Genomic DNA, 25,685 nt, shown 5'->3' on the forward strand with positions numbered 1-25,685 from the left:
GGAAACTATTTCTTGTTACAATAACTGGAATATACTCTGGCTGACTCTGACTTGAGAGCTGCTGCTAGGGGACACACCTGAGGGTACTTAGTTACAATGGGGATAGAAGTACTTTGATGGATACTGAGAGAGAGAGAGATAAAGAGATGCTGCTACAGGGGAATGCTCTGGGGTTTGCCTATAATCTCTAGTGATGGCTGATAGATCAATCTATTTCCTAACCTCCTCCTCCCTTCACTCCCAGATCCCACATCCCACATCCCACACACTCCCTCACCCCCTTCCCTTCTTCCAGCCTCTCCCTCCCACTTTCTTCTTGAAGCTTGGGGCTTTGCCCCTCCCTGTGAGTGGACTATGAAGATACTCTTGTTTTCTTTCTCAGGTAAGGGGTTTATTGGGAAACAATAGGATAGAGAACTGAGGAAAGATGGATGAGGGTTTCCCTAATATAATAAGGGATAGGAGGAATTTGGGAAATCAGTCCAGTCACAGCTGTGACTCTAGGACAGTCAGAGAGATGGAGGACAACTGTTTAAAATCTTTTTTCTTCTTTTCTTCTCCCCAAAACCATTAATTTCAGAAGCCCCTCGCAAGGGTCCTTCAGCCTGGGACAGAAACTAATAATATTAGTTCTCATCTTCTTCCCCCTTCAGCCAGGCTTGCCTCCTTTGGTCAGAAAAACAGAGAAGCGGTTTCTCTCTTGGTCAGTCACCCCCTAGAGAGAGCAAAACAGCTTCTCCCCCCCCCAGCTTCAACTGCCTCCTCCTGGGAACATTCCATTTGGAATCTTCACCTTGATTTTGCAGATTAGGTCCCCAGCTTTGTTTCTTGCATGCTTGGCTACACCACCCATGTTTGTATCTGTTTTATATTTACTTTGTATGTATCTATCTGTTCTCTCTCACACTGTCCCTAGACCCCCCAATAATGTAAGTTCCTTGAGGGGTAAGAGGCTATTTCTTTTTTTGTTTTTTATGTCCCTCTTCAGGTTGGTAGGTGAAGTAGACTGAGCATTCTGCCTAGAGACAGTAAAACTTAAATTTAGATCTAGCCTCAGATACTTCCCAGCTCTCTGATTCTGGGCAAATCACTTAATCTTTGCTTTAGTTTCTTCTGCTGTAAAATGGGGTTAATAATAGTACTTACATTCTAGGGTTGTTATCAATTGAGATAATATTTGCAAAGTGCTTAAGTAATTGCTTAATTAATTCTCTCTACCTTCCTTTCTCCTTCTTTAGAGCCTATTTTAACCAGATGGATGAATATGTTATGCTGGTGTTATTCTGGAACTAGACTGAGCTCAGGGAATAAAGGGATATCTCCAAATACATCCTGTGTCAGAATAACCTGCCAGCCTTTGTTTCCCTCAGTATGCATAGGGCTTTTCAATTTTGTATTACCCAAGTCTGACAGTTTTGGACCTAACATTTCTGTCAATTAACACATCAGTTGGGTTTTCTGCAATTCATACCTAATGTCTATTCTTTTTAGGGACTATCTGACTGGATTAATGAATTCTGAGGATGCTCATTTTCATTTAATAAAAGATTTCAATTGAGCTGTTCTTTCTGTCAGTTTAGCTTTACTTTGGACATCTTTGCCTAGTTTGACTGAGGCTAGATCACTTTTTGTATGTGAATGGTCAATTAATTCTTCCAGAGTCTTAGGATTCTATTTAAATATGCTTGGAAAAGACCTGTTAAGTTGATACCTGGGTGCCCCAAGGAAGTTGTTTACTTTACACATGTGAGTTAATAGTTTCTTCCAAGAAACAGTCATACACTCGTTACAGATGGTGGCATTATAAAGTCAGAAACATCATTTATAACCCCAAAAGGATGCTGAAGATTTGTTGTTGGGAGAAGTAACAAGAAGTAAATGTGGAGATGGAAAATAAGAGCAGGAAATAAACTTCTTAGTTGCAAAGAGTCTGCTAGTTCTTTCTGATGAATTTTTGTTTTTATTGTAATTTTAAGATGGATTGGGAAGGAGAGATAAAGATTTTACCTCTTGTAATGTGGCATATTACACCAAAGTATGTAACATTTTCCTGGGAAAATGGGTTGTGTATGGTGAGACTAACTATAATTGAATATCTGTAGTTCTTATCTTTTTGTTAATATTCAACATTTCCACTATTTAGGATATTTTTTATTACATGATCATTATGTTTCCTCTGAAAGATTTGCTGTTTTCAAAATTAATTTTGATAATGTAAAAGGGACAAGGCCAATTTTGATAGTTCATACTAGTAAATCATAGTGTAGATAATACAAAGAACAAGAATTCTCAGAGACTGAATAATTGATTACCTGATGATGAAACCTCTCTGGTTCCACAGGAGTAATTCTATAGTTTTAGCATACCCTTTAGTAGATGTAATAGAATTAAGGTAATTCTAAACTCTAAAACCTTGCTCCATAAGGATCATATTTTTAGTATTATTTACCTGGCGTTCACACCGTGGGAAGATCCTGGCTAAGTCATTGACAGGGGAGCAGCTGAAGCTAAAAGGTCACCAGATCCTTTCTATTTTACACACAGACTAGGCTTGCCATTGTACGTCCTTGTCTCAGAGCTCTGAGAGGTTACACAACTATTTATCTTGAAGCTTAGGAAAACACAGTGACTTTTTAGAAAGAATTTTCCCCAAAGGAAAGAGGTTATTCTCAGGCAAGCAGAGATGCACTCAATTGAATTCTTAGGATTTTTCTTTAGTCCTGAGTCTCACCTATTTGACTTTTGGTTACTAGAATATTTTACTATAAAACTGAACAAAAATACACAATCTTGGTCTACTGCTCTACTGAATTTTTAAATGTGTTGCCATAGGCTCATTTGAATTTATTTGTTAAATTTATGAGTCAACTAATAAGGACAGAAGGACAGAGGAAGGGTGGAAGAATGATAACTCCCAAGAAAGCTAGAACTTCCATAACAATTCACATGAATATGTATTTAGGAAAAGCTTAAATGTTACATGTAATGGAGCTGAATAGAAAAACAGAGAGGGAATTGAAATAATAAAGAAAATACTTTATTCAGCTTGGCATAATGAATAGAGAATCTACTTTAGTTAGGAAGACTTGAGTTCAAGTCCTGTTTCTGGTACATATTGCTTATGGGACCCAGACCAGTTGCTTTACTTCTTAGTGTCCCAGACAACTGATCTGCTTGGGTAGAGGAAGTTCCTTCACCAAGACTTCTCAACATTAGTAAAATCATAGGTCCAGTTTTTTTAACGGGATAGTTAAAATAGGAATGGAAAAAAATATATTAATTATTAAATTATTTTACATACATATATAATTAAATAAAAATAAATAAAAATAAAAATATTAATTAAAAATAAGATAGGAAAGTTGAGGAATTACTTATTTTCTAATTTTCAAAAAAGGCTAGGAATTATAGAGGGCTGTAAATAAATATGCATCATTAGCACAATAGGATAGATGACTGGCCCAGGGGATGGCTGAATATGGGGGAGAATCCTTTTCCTTTTAGCATGGTTCAGTATCATTTCCCAGACTGAAAATTAGTGGTAAGTACTTCTCTAGATCAGAATATGGTACTGTCTATTGGTTCGAAGAAGGATTGGAGGGAGTGATTTCTTCTAAAAATATTTTATTGAATTAGTCCATTTTTTTCTGAAATTTTCACATTCCACAATTTGGTAAATAGTATATTCAATAATTATTAGTATCTAAGAAACTTATTATTTGAGCTCATCTGGGAGGAAGAATCTATCAAAATATATTATTTATTTCTGTCAGCAAAAGAACAAAATGTTCTCTAAATCTCAAATTGCCTTAAAAGAGAAGGGAATCTATTCAGAAGCAATTTCAGTTTCATTGAAGTTTACCTTGCTTGAGCAAAAGAGGTGCAGAGAAGAGGATTTGTGATATTGGAATATCATGTGACATTGGAACATCTAAAGAAGGATATATTCAAGGATATATTAGAGAAGAAGGCATTAGAAAGAAATTGTATGACAATATTTTAATAATTTGACAGAATATAATTTAGAAAAATAAGGATTTTGTCTCATACTGAAATATTATTCAAAACAACTTTGCAACTCATGTTATAAAGTGACTAAAAAAAAAGACATGAGGAATGTAAAAATTAAAGCTTGGGGAAAAAAGACAATCTTAAAACCTTTTTTTAAGGTGCATAATCCTGCTTTCACTTTCCTGATATCATCTTTAAAGGTTAGTAAAAAAATCTTTAAATGACTAGCTTTTGGCATGTTGTCTTGAAGTCTAAACTCATCCACTTACATTACAAAGGAAACAGTTCCGCTGTTGTCTAAGCATGAGTAACTGTTCCTTGCTTTGCAGTCTAATTGGAGCTAACTTTTTATGTGAACTTCACATGCACCATTCCTTTCTTCTTTCACTTTCTGTTGATCATTCACTTTTCCCCAACAACTTTTCTTATAATAGTGAAAAGATGAAAGTGAGAGAGGCTCGATTATCAAGTGATGTCACAGAATTTGAATAATTTCCAATTCTTTTTTGTTCATTTCCTTGCAATGGTAATAGGAGTCTTTGATGGGACCAATTTAAAATGAATTTACTTTACTAAGATTTAAACACAAAACTTGGGAACTCTAATTGCCTGGGAAACTGAATCAATTCATCAACAGATTTCAGCTTTGAAGTGTCCAACCTTAGAAGATACTAATGCGGTATTTAAATTATACACTATTATTGTTTTTCTAGAACATGTATTTAGGAAAATAATAATAAAAATAATAAAATAATTTGGGAGATGCAAAAGTGCTTGATTTTTGTTGCTAATAATTATCTTGTCTTTGTATTATAATTCCTAAGAGATTTGAAATTGTACAGTAAAAAATCTTTTTGTATATACATTATAGTTTACATTTTGAAAGATTTGGAAGTATGAATTGTAGGATTACATAATAAATCTTTGAAATTGGTACCCTTTTTCCTCAGGGAAACTAAAATCAAAAATCATGATATAAATATAGTCAAAGAATCATTACATTTTGTTTCTTAGAAAGTACATATGAACTTAGAAATCCATTAATAAAAAAAGAAAATTAGTATTTGAATTTCTTCAAACTTTATTTGTATAATATCTTTTTATTTTTCTTTTTTAAACTCTTACCTTCCATCTTGGAATCAATGTGTATTGGTTCCACAACAGAAGAGTGGTAAGGGCTAAGCAATGGGGGTCAAGTGACTTGCCCAGGGTCACACAGTTAGGAAGTGTCTGAGGCCACATTTGAACCTAGGACCTCCCATCTGTAGTGTATATCTTTGAAAGATTCAATGACATAGAATACTATTATTCTATAGCTGCCCATCATTTTTCTCTCTAAAATGAAGTGGTTGGACTTACAGGCTTTGGGTATCTTCCAGGTAGTATAGTGGATATAGAATGGGCTGGGAGTCATGAAGACTGAGTTTAAATATGGCCTCAGACATTTAGCTATGTGACTTTTGTGAGTCACTTAATCTCTATCTCACTTTCCTTATCTGTAAAATGTAGATAATATTAGTAATTCTCTCATAGATTTCTTGAGAGGGTCAAATAAAATGTAAACCAATTGACACAGTGCCTGGCTCTTATTATTACTTATAAAATACATTTGTATTATTATTTGCTTATTAAAGTAGGTGCTTAATAAATGCTAATTCCCATCTTTTTCCTTTCCAACTCTAGATGTATGATCCTATTTCCTCTAGGACTTCCTGGTCCTATTTTAGTATGAGATACTAGTCTATCACCTTTATCCATATCAGCCTTAGGTCTCCTCTTATTTGTTTAGTTCTAATTCTCTTATTCATAGATTTTAGAACATTATTTTACTTGAATATTCTTTTCTTTGCTAAGGAAACCCTTGGGAGCTACAGCTCACCTGTCACTTCTAAATCTTCCACCTTTGACCTCAAAATCTTGATCTTTACCTTTCCATGTTTGCAAATGGAGTATTAAATCACTTTCTGACAGGACCTCTGTGTGAGAAATAGGCATTTCTATATCGTCTTTTCAGGCTCTCAACTCTTGTCTGGGGTATTATTGCAAGGGCCTTTCCACCTATCTCCCCGCTCCTTTCTACTTCCTACACTCTTGCCAAAATGATTTTCTTTAGGTGTAGAACTGACTGTAATTCTCCTCAAAAATTTCAAATGGCTTTTCAAATCCATTCAAATGGGAATTTCAAATTCAAATGGCTTTTCATTGCTTCTAGGACAAAATATAAACACTTTTATTTGTCTTTTCAAGGTTTTCATAACCCACCCCAATCTCACTTTTCAGTTTCATTATACATTACTCCACTTTCTGTATTTTATAGTCTATTCAGTCTGCCCTCTTCTCTGTTTCTCATGCATGACACTCCATCTCTGATTTCTGTATTTTTGTAGAGGAAGTGCAACAGGGGAAGGATAAGGAAATAAGCATTTTATGTAGTGCCTACTATGTGCCAGGCACAGGGCAAAATGTTTTTTTTTTTTTAACAAATATTTCCTATTTGATCCTCACAAAACCTATGAGATAGGTCCTTTTAGTATCCCATTTTATAGCTGAGAAAACAGAAGCAAATAGTGATAAAGTGACTTGCCAGTGGTCAAACAGCTAATAAAATAGCTGAGGCTTGATTTATACTTGGGTCTGACTTCTAGGTTCATCCTTGACCCTACCTTTTCCTTCTTTTCCTCTCCCCCGTCCATATCCAGTTTCCAAATCTTAGCGATTTTTATCTTTTCAATATTTTCCACCACATTTCTCACTTCTGAATTTAGACCTTCTTTGACTATTTGCATTGGCTTCAAATTGACCTTCCTTACTCAAATCTCTCCCTTTTCCAAATAGTACTCTAAGTAGTTTTCACAGTGATAATCATAAAAGGTAGGTTTGACCATGCCACTCATCTCGAGTGTCTTCTTCATGCTACTACGATAAAATAAAAATTGATCTTTAAAACCCTTTGTAATCTGGCATTTATTTTCCCCTACACACATCCCATTCCATCAAATTTGTTTGTTTGCTTTCCCAATACTTGACATTAAATCTCTCATCACCAAATCTTTGCCTATGCTGTCTGCCAACCCTGGAATGCATTCCCTCCTCTCTTCTACTTATTGGAATTCATGACTTAACTCACTATCACATGGTTTATCTGCCGATGGGTTGTTTTCTCCTAGTAGGTGGTTTCTTAATAGAAGAGACTATTTTAGTTTTTGTCTTTGTATGGCTAGCACCTTATCACAATGCTCTGCAAATAATGGATGCTTATGGAAGTGATTTTTGGGGAGGAGAGAAAGTAATGAAAACCATTGAAAGTTTGAGAATAAAGGAGTGATTATCAGAGTTGAACATTAAGATTATTTATCTGGCAGCAATTAGAAAGACTAGATCAAAATTGGATATACTGGAGCAGGAAGATCACTTTAGGAGGCTGTTATAATAGGCTAGGCAATAAAGAATGAGGGTTTTTATAGTGATTATGGAAAAGTTAATCTAAGAGTTACTATGGAGGTTGAGTTGATAGAACTTGACAACAAAGTTAATATGGGGAATGATGGAGAAGGAAGAATTAAGGATCATTGTTGGGTTAAGAGCCTGAATGACTGAGAGGATATTAGTTTCATCAACAAAAAGGAAATTATAGAGTGAGTTTTTGTTTGTTTTGTTTGAGTTTTTGTTTGAGTTTTGTTTGAGTTTTTGTTTGTTTTCTGGTGAGGAGATAGAGAATAATTAATTATCTTTAGCTGTGTTAAGTTTCACATTCTAGTTTGAAACGCAGAAAGAGATGTTTAACAGATAGTTGGACGTATGGGATAGACACTCTGGAAACATATCAGGGATAAAGTTTAGGAAATCATCTACACAGGAATTGGAATAGAAGCTACGGGAGTGCATGTAGTCACTAAGGGTGAGGGTGCAGAGAGAAGAGTCAGCAAAAGAATTTTGAAGAAGAGCCATGCTTAGAAAGTGGGAGCAAACTGAGGAGCCAGCCCAGGAAAAAGTGAAAATGGTGAGAGAGGTAAAACCATGAAAGTCCAGTGTTACTGAAGCCAAAGGAGGATAGGGTGTCAAAAAGGAAAGGCCAATAAAAAGTGTCTAATGTTGTAGAGACTTAGGAGAATGAGACTGAAAATGATCATTGAATTAGAGTATGTGGTCAAATGTGGAGGCCACTAGCTGAACTCACTTAGCATTTATTAAATTATGTGTAAGGAAATTTGTTATGCTGAATATTCAAAGAAAAAAATGAAAAAAAAAATCCCTACCCTCAAGGAGATTACTACCCACTAGACTTCACCTTGTGACTTGTTTCATTTTCTACCTGCCTTTCTTGTTACTTTTCTTGGGGTTGTTACATTTTAACTATTTTAATTTTATTCTTTCCAGTCTGAAAATCATTTTCATTGGTAGGGAAAACAGGTAAATCAGGAACCAAATAATTCTTTTTCTCAGACATTAGTTATTTTCTTGGTTATTTTCCATAACACTTCTTATGTCTTCATCTTGCAATCAGCCTAAGGACACTGAAACTAAGCCTTAGGTCACATAGGACCTTTCTCATTTATTCTTTAAATTTTTTTTTTCAAACTCTAACTCTCTGTCTTAGAATTAATAATGTTTACTGATTTCTTGACAATGGTGGCTAAATGACTTGCCCAAGGTCACAGAGCTAGAAAGTATCTGAGGTCTGATTTGTATCCAGGACCTCCCATCTCTTGACCTAGCTCTCATTCTGCTGAACCATCTAGCTGCCCCCTTTCTCATTTATTCTTTGTTTTGTTGTTGTTTTTCAGTTGTTTAAGTCATGTATGACTCTTTGCGACTTCACTTGGGATTTTCTTGGCAAAGAGACTAGAGTGTTTTGCCAGTTCCTTTTCAAGCTCAATTTGTAGATGAGGAAACTGAGGCAAAATGGGTTAAGTGACTTGCTCATCAGGGTCACACCACTAGTAAGTGTCTGGGGTCAGGTTTGAACTTAGGAAGATACTTTGTTTTGCCAGGAAAAGGTGTGTGTGTGTGTGTGTGTGTGTGTGTGTGTGTGTGTGTGTGTGTGTGTGTGTTCTGTCAATCTGCCTTCACTTTCATCTTTTATTTAACATTTAAAATATGAATTTTTGATGAGTATCCCATGGAGTTAATTAATCTTTTTTTTCTCATCAGAATCAATTATTACTGCATCACCAGTTTCATTTGTGGAAGTCTCTTATTCCTTTCGATTTGACTTCACTTTTAGAATCTCAAACCATAGAATTTCAAGAATTTTTTGAAATCCAGTCTCTGAGACATATATATATATATATATTAGACTATGCCTGGTGTATTTTCATTATGAACTCAAGGTGACACAATTACTGCCTCCCAAGGTTCCTATAATTTTTTACCATCCAGTTCTCCTTTGTTGGTCAATATTAGATCCAGATTAGGAGTATTCCTTGTTCTTAGCAATTTTTGCCACCATTTCTTTTCCCTTCATTTCTTTTTAAATTCTAGCCAGAATCAAGAGATTCCTGATTATAAGAAGTTAGATACTTATAGATTCTCAAGTCTGTACTCAGCTATCTCAAGAAGAATTAATCAAATATATTTGCCCAAGAAAATTTTGTTTACATGGTTGCAAGTTACCAATAATCTATGTATTTAGTACTTTCTTTATATAAAAGGATCATAGGCAGTAAGTGGGAGTGAATACTATGGAACAATACTATGGAACAAAAGTTCCATTATTATCCTGACAAAATAAAGATTAAGGGAACATTATTATAATAAATAATGCAACTTTCTCTTTAAAAAAATGAACTAGCTTGTTATGCTCACATGGCTGATCACATAGATCTAAAAGAATCCTAATGATCCATGAGCTAAATTGTTCTCATTATTAAAAGTACATCTACATTACAAAAAAGTAATGCTTTAGAAGCATAGTGCACTGATGCATTTTGGAAAGTCCTCAAATCATGAATAGTGCATGAAAAAGAACAAGATCAATGATTCAGAAATGTGAATTTTTGTTGGGTTTATTGCAACTAGAGAACATATACATTGCCAGATTGTGCTTATTTTTTGAAGTGATGTAAATCCTCTCCAATGAGTTTGAGTTATTTAGAAAAAGATATAAATCCTAAAGATTTTCTTGTTTTAAATGTTTGCTTGTAATATATATACATATATATATATATTTATATATAAATACATATAATGGATCCATATAAAAGCAATATATGACAATGTAATAGATACAAAATAAATGTAAAAAACCTAAACCCAAATCAAATAACTTAAAGGTAATAATATAAACCAACAATCAAAAAATGCAAATTGCTGCTTAGATTCTCTCTTTGGTTGTTTCCATGTATCTTCTTAAGTTGAACTTCTGTGTTCATATTCCACACTCAGCAGTGAGTCAATACATTCTTACCGAATAAATGAAGAATGAATTCAATGAACACTGGCTATATTCCATCTGAGTTTTTCTTTTTTCAGCCTTGTTCTATTGCTTAACTTAGATGAAGGCCGAGTTGATTTTCCATGCTATTCTTTAGATTTCCCCCCCCTGAGAATAAAGACATGCTTAATAAATCCTTGGTAAACTGAAATTCGTGAATAAACTTAAGACCAGGTAGTTCTATTTGAAGACCTTATAGCTGCTGGAGAATGAATAATAGTTGTCAGCTAGTAAGAAGTTATTATAATAACAATTGTGATTTTTGGCTTGATATAAGTATTATAATTACCTGAAATTGTTTTTAGAACTACATTTATTCATGTTATTGTTTATTTTGTGTCTCTTGACTTGGTGTTATTTCCCCTAGTCAATATGGACCAATAGAAAATTGTTACTTCTGTTTTAAACATCTCATCCTTTTTTGCTTCCCACCCACCCATAGGGATGCCCTCTGCTTCTTTATTAGTTACTCTTGTTTCAACATTGCTCATCAGTTTTGTGTTTGGAGAAACAGAAGTAAGATTTGCTGGACAAACAGAATTCCTTGTTAATGAAACTGCTACGACAGTCATACGGCTTGTGATTGAACGAATAGGAGAGCCGGCCAATATCACTGCAATTGTATCGGTAAGGAACTATTCATTGAATGTTCTTATTTGATTAGATAGATAAATTCTTAACAAAATGTTTAATAGCAAGGTTTTTCGAAGTTAATTTCTTTTTCAATTTGATATTTTTGAATACCCAAATTGTGAAAAGTGTTATGCTAACATATATATGTATATATACAAATTTACATTTTAAAGTGATAGGATATATATGTTTCATAGACAGTGACATAGCAACATTTAATAAACAAGATTATGTATAGGCTAGTTTTTTGTCTTAGATGCTTTTAAAAATCTTTTTTTTTCTTTTTGGCTTTATATTACCCACAATTTCCAATATATCCTCTTCCATCATAGATTTGGTCTTTATAAAAAGGAAAAAAAATTCATCAAATCCTACTAGCAAATTTTAATAGATCATCAATATGTAGTGTTTGACTTTCATTGTCTATAAAGAATCAAAAAAGAGGTATCTTCTCATAAAATTCTTCTTTGCAAATAAATTTGGACATCAAAACATCAGAGTTCAGTTTCATTTATTTTATTATCATCTTTCTGTCCTTTACATTGTAGACTTCTGTGTGTACTGTTTTCCTGGTTGTGTTTACTTCCCTTTGCCTCAGTTCATATGTCTCTCCATGTTTCATTATATTAATTTCTTACAGTTGAGAAATATCCTATTAAATTTATGTTCCATAGTTTATCTAAAGTAAAATTCCTAGTTGATGGACATATATTTTGTTTCTAGTTCCTTGGTATCACAAAAAAGTGCTTCTATAAATATTTTAGTGCTTTTCTTTTTATTATTGACCTCCTTGGGGTATATGCCTAGTAATGAAATCTCTGTGTAAAAAGGTTTGGACATTTAGGTTACTTTCTTTGCATAATTCCTAAATGCATTCTTGAATGATTAGATGAATTTGCAGTTCCACCAATAATATATGAGCTTCTTTTTCTGCAACTGCCAGCTTCAACATTATTAACATCTTTTGTTATTTTTGGGTGTGTGGGGTGTATGGGTGCTCAGGGAGGGGGAGTATCTCTGGTATGGAGGGCTTGTTGTGCCCTTCTAGGGCAGCTCACCAGCCTCTGACCCCACCTGACACCCAGCTCTCACTTGTGGCTCCCAATAGCTGCTAGCATGTGGCAGTGGCGACACCCTGGGCAAAGGCTTTGACAGACCGGCTAAACCTTGTGAGGGTAGCCATCGGGTCATCAACCCCTGGTGAACCAGGGCTTTGCTCACCCAGCATGTGAAGACTGCTTCAGCGGAACAGGTGGAAGAAACCAATAAGAAGGTTCAACGGAGGATATGGCGACGCAGCAAAACACTGTGGAGTGCTTAGGGCGTGTTGGAGCACAAAAGACAACATGGCCATCGAATGCAGCTGAGGAAGTCTCCAGGTGTAATGACTTTTCGTGCCACTGGACCCAGGCTTCCAACGCCGAGAGAGTGGGACTGTCTCTGTGCATCGGCTTTTCCACTTAAATCTCTTTCACGCACAAGTGTCTTTGTGCACACTCATCTATCGTAATCCCGTCCACCCTCTTCAAGACCTGCGGCGATGGGGGAGTGATGATGCAGCAGGTGGAGGTGACCACTGGCAGTTGTAGTCACGATCCTGCACGTAGGCGGCCCACGGACCAGTGGTTGCTCGGCCCTGTGGGCAGCAGGGACGTTCGGCAGCATCCTGGGCGACTGAGCAGCCCTCTCTAGGACAGCACTGCTCACCCTAATCAAGGGAGGGGACTAGAAAAGGTGTCCCAAACATTGCCTGCCCTACAAACACCCGGTCAGCACACCGCGGCTGGCGGGCCATCCCCTTTAAGTGGTCGAAATCAAAGAAAAAATACAAAGAAACTCCTACTAGGAGCATGGAACATCAGAACACTACTTGATAGAGAGAATACCCCAAGACCTGAGAGAAGAACAGCTCTAATCTGTAAAGAACTGGTGTGCTATAACATTGACATCGCAGCCTTAAGTGAAACACCCTTACCAGAAGAGGGATCACTCAGCGAACCCACCACTGGATACACCTTCTTCTGGAAAGGTAGAGCCTCAAATGAAGACAGAATCCACGGTGTTGGCCTGGCCATCAAGACCAGTTTGCTCAAACAGCTGCCAGACTTGCCTGTGGGCATCCGTGAGAGGCTCATGAAGATCCGTTTGCCTCTCAGCAAAGACCAGTATGCCACAATCATCAGCTCATATGCCCCAACACTGACCAGCACAGAGGAGAGCATCGAGCAGTTCTACTCTGACCTGAGTGCCATCCTGCATTCAGTGCCCACAAATGACAAGCTGATACTACTGGGAGACTTCAACACCCTCATTGGCCAGGACCATGAAAGCTGGAAAGGAGTTCTCGGCAAACACGGCGTGGGCAAAATGAAAAACAACGGCCTACTGCTACTCAGCAAATGCTCAGAGTTCGAACTCACCATCACGAACACTGTGTTCAGAATGGCGAACAAATATAAAGCAACATGGATGCACCCAAGATCAAAACAGTGGCATCTCATTGACTACATCATTGTACGCTGGCGAGACATCCAGGATGTAAAGATCACCAGAGCCATGAGAGGAACTGAATGCTGGACAGATCATCAATTGGTTAGAGCGACTCTTCAAATGCGCGTTGCGCCTAGCCATCCAAAACGCGCCCAGACAGTTCGCACATTTTACAACGTGAGTCATCTTAGAGATCCATCTTATTTGCAAACATTCCAGTCCTGCCTGGACGACAAACTGTCTGCCAAGGGACCACTCACTGGAAGCTCAACCGAGAAATGGAACCAGTTCAGAGACGCAGTGAAGGAAACATCAAAGGCAGTCCTAGGCCCCAAACAACGCAACCACCAGGACTGGTTCGAGGAGAACAACACTGCTATTGAAGACCTGTTGAGCAAAAAGAACAAAGCCTTTATGGAGTGGCAAAATAACCCAAACTCTGCTCCTAAAAAGGACAGATTCAAGTCTCTCCAAGCCACGGCGCAGCGTGAGATCAGGAAGATGCAAGACCGATGGTGGGAAAAAAAGGCAGAAGAAATTCAGCGGTTTGCTGATATGAAAAACTACAAACAATTTTTCAGTGCCCTCAAGACTGTCTATGGGCCATTAAAACCCACCACCACTCCCTTGCTATCCTCTGACGGTGACACTCTCATAAAAGATAAAAAAGGCATCAGCAACAGGTGGAAAGAACACTTCAGTCAGCTTCTCAACTGACCCTCTTCAGTCGACCAAAGTGCCCTTGACCAGATCCCCCAAAACTACTCCATTGAACAACTTGATGTCCCTCCTTCAATAGAGGAAGTCCAAAAAGCCATTCAACAAATGAGTTGCAGGCAAGGCACCCGGTAAAGACGGGATCCCAACCGAGGTGTACAAGGCCTTAAATGGAAAGGAGCTCCAGGCATTCCACATAGTGCTGACCAGCATATGGGAAGAGGAAGACATGACCCCAGAACTCAGAGATGCTTCCATCGTAGCCCTATACAAGAACAAAGGCTCACGAGCAGCTTGTGACAACTACAGAGGCATCTCACTACTCTCCACTGCGGGAAAGATCTTCGCCCGTATTATACTCAACAGACTCCTGTCATCTGTTTCAGAGCAGAACCTGCCTGAATCACAATGTGGCTTCTGACCAGATCGCAGCACCATTGACATGGTCTTCACGGTGAGGCAAATGCAGGAACAATGGCTTGAGCAGAACCTAAGTCTCTACATTGTCTTCATAGACCTAACAAAGGCGTTCGGCACAGTGAACAGGGACACATTGTGGGTGATCCTCAGCAAGCTCGGTTGCCCAGCAAAATTCGTCAAACTGATCCAGCTTTTTCATGTCAACATGACAGGGGAAGTCCTATCTGGTGGAGAGACTTCCGATCGCTTCAACATCTCCAGTGGTGTGAAACAAGGCTGTGTCCTCGCTCTGGTACTATTCAACCGATTTTTCACCCAAGTATTACGACATGCTGTGATGGATCTAGACCTAGGAGTCTACATCAAATACCGACTGGATGGCTCACTATTCAACCTTCGCCGCCTGACTGCAAAAACAAAGACAACAGAGAGACTCATCCTGGAAGCTCTCTTTGCAGATGACTGTGCTCTCATGGCCCACCAAGAAAATCATCTCCAAACCATTGTGGACAGGTTCTCTACCGCAACAAAACTTGTTTGGCCTGACTATCAATCTCAGCAAAACAGAGGTGCTGTTCCAACCCTCACCAGGGAGGCCAACTAACCAGCTGTGCATTACAATCGACGGCACACATCTTTCTAACTTCAACACTTTCAAGTACCTGGGCAGCACCATAGCCAACGACGGGTCCCTAGACCATGAGATCAATGCCAGGATCCAAAAGGCCAGCCAGGCACTCGGGTGGCTGCGTTGCAAAGTCCTCCAACACAGAGGTGTAAGCACTGCGACGAAGCTCAAAGTGTACAACGCAGCGGTCCTCAGCTCGCTCCTGTACGGTGTGAGACATGGACACTGTACCGGAAGCACATGAAACAGCTGGAGCAATTCCACCAACTCTCCCTCTGGTCAATCATGAGGATTCGATGGCAGGACCGAATTACCAATCAGGAAGTCCTCGACAGAGCCAACTCCACCAGCATCGAAGTCATGGTCCTCAAAACCCAGCTAATGATGGTCTGGACACGTCATCCGCATGGACCCACAGCAAATACCAAGACAGGTATTCTATGGTGAACTGTCAGCTGGACTCAGGAAACAAGGCTGACCAAAGAAAAGATTCAAGGATCAGCTAACGTCAAACTTGAGGTGGGCTGGCATTACACCAAAGCAACTAGAACTTGCTGCCTTTGAGAGAAGTAGCTGGCGAACCCACATTAACCATGCCGCCACCACCTTTGAAGATGAATGACGTCGACGTCTTGCCGCTGCGCGTGAACGTCGACACCAGGCCACAACCGCACCTCCCGTAACAACTGGCGTCCCATGCCCCATGTGCCACAAACTTTGCGCCTCAGCCTTTGGACTCCAAAGCCACATGAGGGTACACTGTAGATGAAACTGCACAAAGACAATAGTCATTCTTGGTCACTGAGAGACTACCACTAGTGTTATTTTTGACAATTTGCTCTGTGTGAAATGAAACTTCAGAATTTTGATTTGCATTTTCCTTATTTTTAGAAATGTGAAGTTTCATATTTCCAATTTCAGTTAGCAGTTTTTTGGAAAACTATTTGTTCATATGTGTTGACTGTTTACCTATTGAGAAGTGGTTTTTGTGCTTATGTAATTGAATAGATTGTTATTTTGTGAAGTTATAAAATTAGGTGGGCATGCCTTGTTTTTGAGTACTCACCAAGAAATAATAATAAAGCACAGAGGATGTAGGAATAAACCTGTGCAGAGTACAGAGACAAGCTGTTTAAAGGAGTATAAAGGCAGACCTCATGGGGACAGGGGATGGGATAGTGAAGAAAGGCAGGTAGCAATGGGGAAAAGTATAGAGAAGGGGAGAGGCAGAGAGTGTCACTTCCATAACAATGGATTAATGTTGAGAGCACTTAGCATCTTGGACCTGATGGAAGAGTTGTTAGGGATTGGAGGAGTGATGGAGGAGTAGGGGAGAGGAAGAGGAGTATGAGGTCTCATTTTTATAGGATTTTTTTTGGGGAAACAAGACTAACATTTATCTGTGTCACATTGGAGTTAGTTTATTAGCATATCAAATTATCTCAAAGTTGTCAGCAAAACTTTAAATTAGCATATCTATGCCATCTCAAAGTTATTAGTACCATTTGTTGATTGCTGGTCTTACTGTGAATATCTGGAATTTACCTGATCTCTCTCTCTCTCTCTCTCTCTCTCTCTCTCTCTCTCTCTTCCTCTCTTCTCTCTCTCTCTATATCATAGGACCAAAAGCTTTTGACAGTAAGACCTAGATGGCTTCCCTTGATTCAACATATATTATCAGGATGTGATTTTGGGATAATAGATAATACAGTTTATAATTTATGCTCCTTTGATCTTTGGGACAGTTTGTATAAGACTTCTAGGTTCACCATTGCAATCTTATTTCCTTCTATTGCTACTTTATACTGACTAGTTATAATTTCCTATATTGATTAGAATTAAATAATAGTTGGGGAACCAGAACAAAATACAATTAAAATTTTTTATTTTAAGTATTTTTCCATGGTTAAATGATTCATGTTCTTTCCCTCTCCTTTTCCTTCCCCCTTCCCATAGCTGATAAGCAATTCCACTGGGTTATATATGTATTATCACTGAATACCTATTTCTATATTATTCATTTTTGTAATAATCTTTTAAAAACCAAAACCCCACTTCAAGTACCCATATAAACAAGTGAAAAATAAAATGTTTTCCTTCTGTGTTTCTTTTCCCACAGTTCTTTCTCTTGTTGTGGATGCCATTCTTTCTCATAAGTCCCTCAGGATTGTCCTGGATCATTGCATTGCTATCAGTAGCAAAGTTAATTACATATGATTGTCCCACAATATTTCAGTCTCTCTGTACATTGTTCTCCCAGTTCTGCTTATTTCACTCTGCATCACTTCATGAAGGTCTTTCCAGCTCATATGGAAATCAAACTGTTTATCATTCCTTATTGCACAGTAGTATTCCATCACCATCATATACCACAATTTGTTCAGCCACACTCCAGTCAAGGGACCCCCCCCCCATTTTCCATTTTTTTGGCCACCATAAAGTGTAGCTATGGATATTTTTGTACAAACATTTTCCATCATTTTTTCTTTGGGGTACAAACCTAGTAGTGATATTGTTGGATCAAAGCATATGCATTCTTTTAAAGCCCTTTGAGCATAATTCTAAATTACCTTCCAGAATGGTTAGATCAATTCACAATTCCGCCAGCAGTGTATTAGTGTCCCAACAAAATACGATTTTCAAACAGATTTCTCTAAATTATCTATATATCTTGTATATAAGTTGTCCAGAGGTCTTTGAGATACAATTTTTCTTCAGTCTCCTTTTCTTCTTATTCTGTTTGTGTTATTTTGTTCATGTCAAAGTTTTCAATTTCATATAACCAAAATCAATCATTATTTCTATTTACTTTTGTTTTCTACTCATTTTTCAATATGAATTAAAAAAATTATAAAGTGATAGTTAAGAAATCTTTTTGACCTTGAATACATTTCATGCAAATTAACTCTAGATTCTTGCTGCTTCAGCTCAGTCTTGTGGATTCTGAAACTTTTAGAATTTACAAATGTATAAAAGAAAAAGCCTTTGGAAAGTTTAAAACTGGGAAAATCTGCCTAAATATTAATATGATTTTAAGTTCCCAAATTTTAAGAAAAACTTATTGCAAAAGTTAAGTGGTATCTATGCAAGAGGAAAGAAGATGGGTAATAGCTCAGAAAAATGTTGTCATGGCCCTACAAAGTTCTTCCTTGTGTAGCAGTTAGAAACATTGTGGTACAGTTTTACTGAAAACTGAATCTGTCTTTTGGATTTGATAAAAATTATTCAGTGAACCCTGTGAAAACATTTTCTAACAATGTATCTATGTGCACAGATGTGATAATATCATTACATTGAACATTTAAGGTACTTGTATTTTCCATGTTTTTGAAATTTCACCCCACTTTTACAAATTCAAGCAGCATTTAGATTAACTTGCTTTCTATGTGCATGCCCAGGATGTTTCATGAGCTATAGGAGCCCATTTCTTTGGATGTATGATTAATTTCCACTTCTTTGATGGAGATGAAAGATTCTTCACTGGATAGAATCACAGTCCAAGATGGGAGGGGAACAAGAGGACATGGATTTCAACTTATACCTGATAAAATCTTTCCTATAATTTCTGGTCATCTAGTCTTTGCTTAATGTCCTCCAGAAGCAGCCCATTTTATCTTTAGGATAACTCTCATTGTGAATGAAGCAGAAATATTCTCCTCTGAAACTCCCATTCTTTGCTTCTGGTTCTCCCTATCTCAACCCATGCCCTGGGTCAAACAGATCAAGTTGAATTCTTTTTCCACATGAGAGATCTTCAAATACTTGAAGGCTGCCATCTTTTGAGTAAGACAGACATTGCTCTTTCTAGACACAGACAATATTTGTGCCATTTCCTAATAAAAGTTACAATAATTGGCACATGTATAGTGACTTAAGGTTAAACTATAGTTTTCATAATGGAGAGAATAATAATTTTACCTGAATTAAGAGTATATTCTCTTTTTAGAATTGAGAAGGAATATGATGTAGTGTCATGAAACCCTTGAGCAGATTAATTCCTATGGTTAATTTTCAGTTTAGGTTAACTCTTTCCAGATCATATTGGTCATACCAAAGAAGGAAAAAAAAATCTGTTATTTGCTTTGACTCCATATGGCTTAGTTTCTATAGTAGTCATGGCAAACCTTTTAGAGATGGAGCGCACCCTCAGACCTATGCTGTGGTCCCTCCCCCCTTAAGTGTCAGGTATGCCCTATATCCCCCTTATTCCACACAGGGGAGGGAGGAAGCATTCCCCTTGGGCTGCTAGGCAGAGGGGCAGGTCAAGTGAGGAATGTTCTCAGCAAGTTTAGAGAGGGGAAGGGGAGTGGCTTGAAAGCTCTGCTCTCCTCCAGCTCTGCTGCCTGTGAGCCACTCACCTTATCCCCTGTTCACTTCCATTGGGCTGTTGGGGAGAAGGATGGGGGATGTGAAAAAATGTTATCAGTCATGATGGATAGGGGGAAGGGAGCAGCTCCACCCAAATCCTTTTGCCTAGTAATGAACTGGGGTGAGGGGAGGAGTGAGTGCCCAGAGAGTGCCCTGCATGCCATCTTTGGCACCTGTGCCACAGGTTCCCCATCACTGTTCTATAGCTTAGAGGAACAAATACTTGAATGTTTCCATTAGTTAAAATTTGCCTTTGAAATGCTAACTCTGGGAATACTTTTTTTAGTTATTTTTCAGTTGTGTCTAACTCTTATTGACCCCTTTTGGGGTTTTCTTGGCAAAGATACAGGAGTGGTTTGCCATTTACTCTTCCAACTCATTTTGTAGATGAGGAAATTGAGGCAAACAGGGTTAAGTGACTTGCCCAGGATCACATAGTTAGATAATATCTAAGGCCATATTTGAACTCAGGTCTTCTAGCACTCTATTCATTACACCACTCCAAGTATAGGCTAATTTTATTATTTCTTGGTTTTGAATCTAAATATCTCAGTTAAATTGAGTTAATTATCAGTTAGTTCTCCATTAACTATCTTCCTTTTGAATACTTCATTAAGTTTTAGCATTAGAAGTTTGTATGAACCCACAGCCTTTACCTTTGTATCTCTTATAGCTTTATGGCGAAGATACTGGTGACTTTGTTGACACATATGCTGCAGCTTTTATACCTGCTTCAGAGACAAATAGAACTGTGTATATAGCAGTTTGTGATGATGACATCCCAGAGCCTGATGAAACATTTATCTTTTATTTGACATTACAGGTAGGTACTAGAGTTATAATTTTACTGTTATTGTTATTGCTATCTCATTCTTATATTGATTGATGCCAATCAGACAGAAATGAACCTTTCCTGTTCTTATTCTCTCATATTTAATATTCTGAGGACTGTTTCACAGGTACATAAGATTCCTGCTCTTTGTAATGGAGTAAAAGTACTGAGATGTAAGTTCATCTTCTATAGATTTACCAAAAGCATCCTTGATATAACTTCAGTAGCAGATAGTGATAGGAAAATTATGTACTTCTTCCTGTTTCCCCATGGGTTTGATTCCTTCTTGTAGGTCTCTTTATTTTGCAAGTTTTTCTTTCCATGTGGTTTGGAGATTATGACGTCTCTTAAAAACACTGTTCTTAAATTTTTAGAAATCAACATTATATATAGGTGATTACAGGCACAGTTTTATCTGTGATAATGGTCCAATTTCAGTATAATTGATTAATTTATCAAAGCTATTTCTGAGTCAGTATTTGTAATATGGAGATTTATTATCTGTTAATTTACGAAGAATAGCAAGTTTCTCATGTATAATTCTTGCCACCAGTGCTTTTCTTTCCTAGGTATTTGGTAGAAGCTAAATTTCTATAATCTACAATGATAGGTTGCACAAAACTTCTAATTTCTGGTGGCAAAATATTGGTATTATTTCATTATTATAAACCTCTCTGTTTCTGATAGCAAATCTACATGACAGTCAGTTGTTTGACAGATATTGTTGATGGAAGTGTTATTGATGCTGCCCTTGGAGGGCCTTTTGGTTCCTCTTTGGAATCTTCTTAGCTGTTTCATAGTCTCCATTAGGAAACCATTTTTGGTTACATTAGATAAATCCAGTGATGATAAGTCTTTTAGTAGCTTTTATTATTACTTTGTCAAGTGGAGTCTATTCCAGAAATGTTTTCTGTAAGTTTTAAACTTATTTATTATGTTCTCTGAGATCATCTATGAATCTTCCTTTTCCTTTTGGATAAGGAAACATTAATTTTTCAATATTTTTAAAATCCTTAATTTTATTAAAATTATATAAAGTTTTATTTGGATACTTTCTTAATATTCCATCCAGGTTACTTTTCCAAAAGTATACATTGAATTGAATATTATTATGTAGTTGTTAGTCTATATTATTATTACTAGTATTATTATTATACAGAAAACTTTAACCTTCCTTAAAAAATTGAATGTTTGGGCAAAAGCTAGCCCTATTGAGTGATGAACTTTAGTGAAGGCAACTTGAACTACTGTTCTGCAGACACAGACAGATTGTTCCTCCTACTCTAAAGATGTGTTTTACAACTTAGTTTTCTGGTCTACCCAGCTTATTTAAGAATTGCTTTCATGAATACTGAAACAAGTATTGTCTTCTTCCTGGTCTTCCTTTTTCTCCCTTCTCTCACTCTCCCTCCCAACCACATATATACACCCCACTCATACACATATAAACACAAAGAATGGTCATGCCTCCTGACTTCAAAGGCAAAAGGCACAAAAAGGAGGAGGGACCACTTGGTGAGGAATGGGAGGTTCCCAGTCCCTCAAAAGGAATTTGTGACATCCCCTGGGAAAAGTACTTGAATAGGAAGAGGGTTAATCACCCTTTACTCTAAATCTATAAGAGTAATGCAAACAAGTGTAAGTTTTTCTAATTAATTTTTAATATAGTGTTGAAATTATTATTAGTATAATGTCTCTATTTTCTTAGTTTTATATAGTTAGATCACTTCACTTATAATTCCATCTGTTTCAAGTAATAAATGCTTTTTGTCTTCCAGTTTACTTTTTCCTTTATGTCATCTAATACTACTGCTGAATATTAGTAGAAATTTAATAGAAAATTTTTCCTACTGTTTTAAGATAATGTTTACTTTGACCTATAACTTTTGATTCATAGGGAGAAAGTTATCTCCTTAGTTTCTTCAGTTCCTATTGTTAAAAACTTTTTTTTCTAATAGAATTATATATATCATACTTGGTTCCTTATTCTTTTGTTGTTTTAAGAAGGTTATAAAATTGTGATTTATGGTCTTCAAATTCAGTTTTAAAGACTTTTTAGTTTAACCAATTGGGATTTTTTTTTTTGCGGTGTTTGAATTTATTTGAATCTTCTTTAAAAATATTCATTAAAATTTACTTGCATTTCCAGTCAAAGTCTAAAAAAATCTGAAAAAAGAACTCCTACTAAACTGAATTTTATTTTCACTCTTTTCTTCTTTATGTGCTATTCATTTTAGAAACCATCATCAAAGATAAAGCTTGGTTGGCCAAGGACTGTTACTGTGACCATATTATCAAATGACAATGCCTTTGGAATTATTTCATTTGATATGGTATGATTGATCTTATATAACTTTATCCTTGTCATTTAACTTCAGTAGTTGATTTACTTTAATTCATAATAGTATATTTTTATTAAGACAACATTATCTTGGTATATGGCTGAATCCATCTTCTTCATGAAACATGTTACTTGAAATCTTTCCATCTGGTATGGTCTTCTAGAGCTTAGCTCCATTAGCACAACCATTGGTGCCTCAGAATCAACTCTAAACCATGGTGGATCATTGAAATGGGATGTTAGTGGAGGGAAGTTCAGACAATCTAAATCTTACTGTTTAAATAGCCCAAAGTGATTAATTGATCATAGAATAGCCTGTGAGAATAACTGAGTAATTACTTTGTACACTTTTTTTTGTCTTTTAATTTAATTGATCTGCTAATATTTTGAATTTAGTTATTTTGTTTAGCAGCATTATAGAGTCCATTAAAAGCATTATTGCCACATGTAGTTCTTGAAGTAGAGGAAAATAATAATAGTTAACATTTCTATAGCACTTTCTATGTATAAGGCATTTCACAAATGTTATTTGATCCTCACAACAACTCTGAGAGACTCTATTATTCCTATTATATAGAAGAAGAAACTGAGGCAAATAGAGGTTTAAATGACTTGCCTAAAGACACACAGTTATTCAGCATGAGGCCAGATGTAAACTCCCTGACTGAAGGGTCAACACTCCATCTACTGTACCACTTAGCTGCTAAGATATGAGGAAAGCAATTCAAGTTTTTCTTCATTCCTCTCCCTTTTCTCTTTATTCTTTCCAATCTTAGAGACCACATCTCTAATCTCCTAGGAGCATTTTGGATAACAGGAATGAAGCTAAGAACACACCATTCACCTCTAGCTTCTGGGAGTAGATTCTAGCTCTTGGTGGAAATGACCCATGAGGAGCCTATTTAATCTACTTGCTTAGCTACTCATTCTTCACAACATACTGCAGTTATGACTAGATTTATTTCTCTATGTACTCATTACCCCTTGATTCTTGGCTTCACTGGCTATTGTTTCCTTTACTCTCCTGACTTGACCCTTCCAGAAAAAGCTACCAGAAACCGATTTTTCTTCTCTATCTGGGGCAATGGCTGGGTAATTGGGAAAATTGTGAAAGGTGAGCTGAATGATAGGCACTCTGACAATTTCCCCTTGACATAAGGATACATTAGATCCTGGAACCAAGTCTGTAGTGGAACTGTCTAGTGCTGGGCAATTCCAGGAAAAAAACCTCAACAAAAAGGTGCCAAGACAGTTTTCATTGTTGGTGGGAATGAAATTTAACCATATTCTCATTATATGTTATTTAAATCTGGGAGGCTTCATATTGTAGTGGAAAATGCATTAGACTTTGGTTCTAGTTGTTAGCTGTGGCATGTAGGGCAAGTTACTGTAAAAATTAAAATTAAATCTCAATAATAAAATATTATATTTAAGAGGTTTATTAATAATTATTAGAATAAAAGGAATAAAGGGAATACAAAAATAAAAAACCACATGCCCATGGCTGATCAGCCAGTTCAAACCCTCACTTACCACCACCATGCTCTTTGTCATCAGGCCCAAGAGGCCCAAAAGGACCACCTACTCACTGATATCCTCTGTCTATGACAGGAAGTCAGTGGGCTCCTGGGAAATGTAGTTCTTTTTTAGGGTAACAGATTTTCAATTACAGATTACTGAGCCTTAATTTTCTCATCTGTTTGTGGGAGCTATCTATTCTATCTCATAAGATTGTTGTGAAAATCAAGTAATATAATGTATATGGAAATATTCACAAACTGTCATTTACAGAAGAATAAGCTATTAGCAAGTATTTGTTGGGGGTTGTTTTTAACCAGATCTTCAGTTTTATTGCTAAGGTAGAAAATGCCCACCAGTAAAGAGCCTTACCCATTTTATAACTTATTGTATTAGAGGGTTGCCTGAGGCAGTGAAAAAATTGAGGGATTTGCCCAGTATCACGTAGGAATGTTTTTTGTTTTTAAAATTTAGAATATTTTTCCATGGTTCCATGATTCATGATCCCTCCCCACCTCCATTTTCTTCCCTCTCCCAGAGTTGACAAGCAGTTTTACTGGGTTATACATGTATCATTGTTCAAAGCCTATTTCCATGTTATTCATATTTGTAGTAGAGCGATCTTTTAATATCAAAATGAATAGGGATGAATTCCTGAATCCATTATATCATTATGGTGGGGTTTTTTAAAAAATGAATTTTTAGCAATATTATTTTCCAAATACTAATTGATCCTAAGGGAAAGTTAAAAGGTAAGTGGCATAAGCCCTAACATATATACATACACAAATATATAGTTATATAAAATATAACATATATTTTAGACTACTTAGGGGTTCTTATCCTTTTTTTTTTGGTCATTGACACCTTTGACAGTTTGGTTAAGCTTATGAATCTCTTCTAAAAATAACATTTATTTTAAAAAAATTAATGACTGAAGTAAATGCCAAATTATAATGGGAGGTTGTGAAAGTGTTTTTCCACATCTAAGTTTATAGACCCCTTGAAATCTATTCATAGAAACCTTAGTAATCCATGGACCCCAGATTAAGAATCCTTGATATAAAAGCTAGTGGATGTTGACTGTACATTGCTTGAAGCATCAATTGGTAGAAGGATCTTTGGGAGAGTAATTTCTCAGACCTGAAAAGGAAAAGTACTTGTGATCATTTCTTGAGTGATGAAGAAATGTGGATCATTAAAAGTTATAGAGTTTGTTTTTGGCCATCATTATAGGAAAATCAGATAATAGAAAGTTTAGAACTATTTGAAATTCATGAAGTCCAGATGAAGA

General features: G+C 36.6%; 1 protein-coding gene across 1 annotated transcript in view; it reads left to right on the plus strand.

Moving 5' to 3' along the window:
- Window positions 1-25,685, plus strand: part of ADGRV1 (adhesion G protein-coupled receptor V1) — a 778,411-nt gene that overhangs the window by 34,122 nt on the left and 718,604 nt on the right. The window contains exons 2-4 of the mRNA XM_001366741.4: window positions 10,887-11,071; window positions 20,374-20,523; window positions 22,770-22,865. Coding sequence (XP_001366778.3) covers window positions 10,887-11,071; window positions 20,374-20,523; window positions 22,770-22,865 — 431 coding nt within the window. The remainder of the gene's footprint in view (window positions 1-10,886; window positions 11,072-20,373; window positions 20,524-22,769; window positions 22,866-25,685) is intronic.

Source organism: Monodelphis domestica, chromosome 3 (genome assembly GCF_027887165.1).
Source record: "Monodelphis domestica isolate mMonDom1 chromosome 3, mMonDom1.pri, whole genome shotgun sequence".
NCBI classification, from domain to species: domain Eukaryota; kingdom Metazoa; phylum Chordata; class Mammalia; order Didelphimorphia; family Didelphidae; genus Monodelphis; species Monodelphis domestica.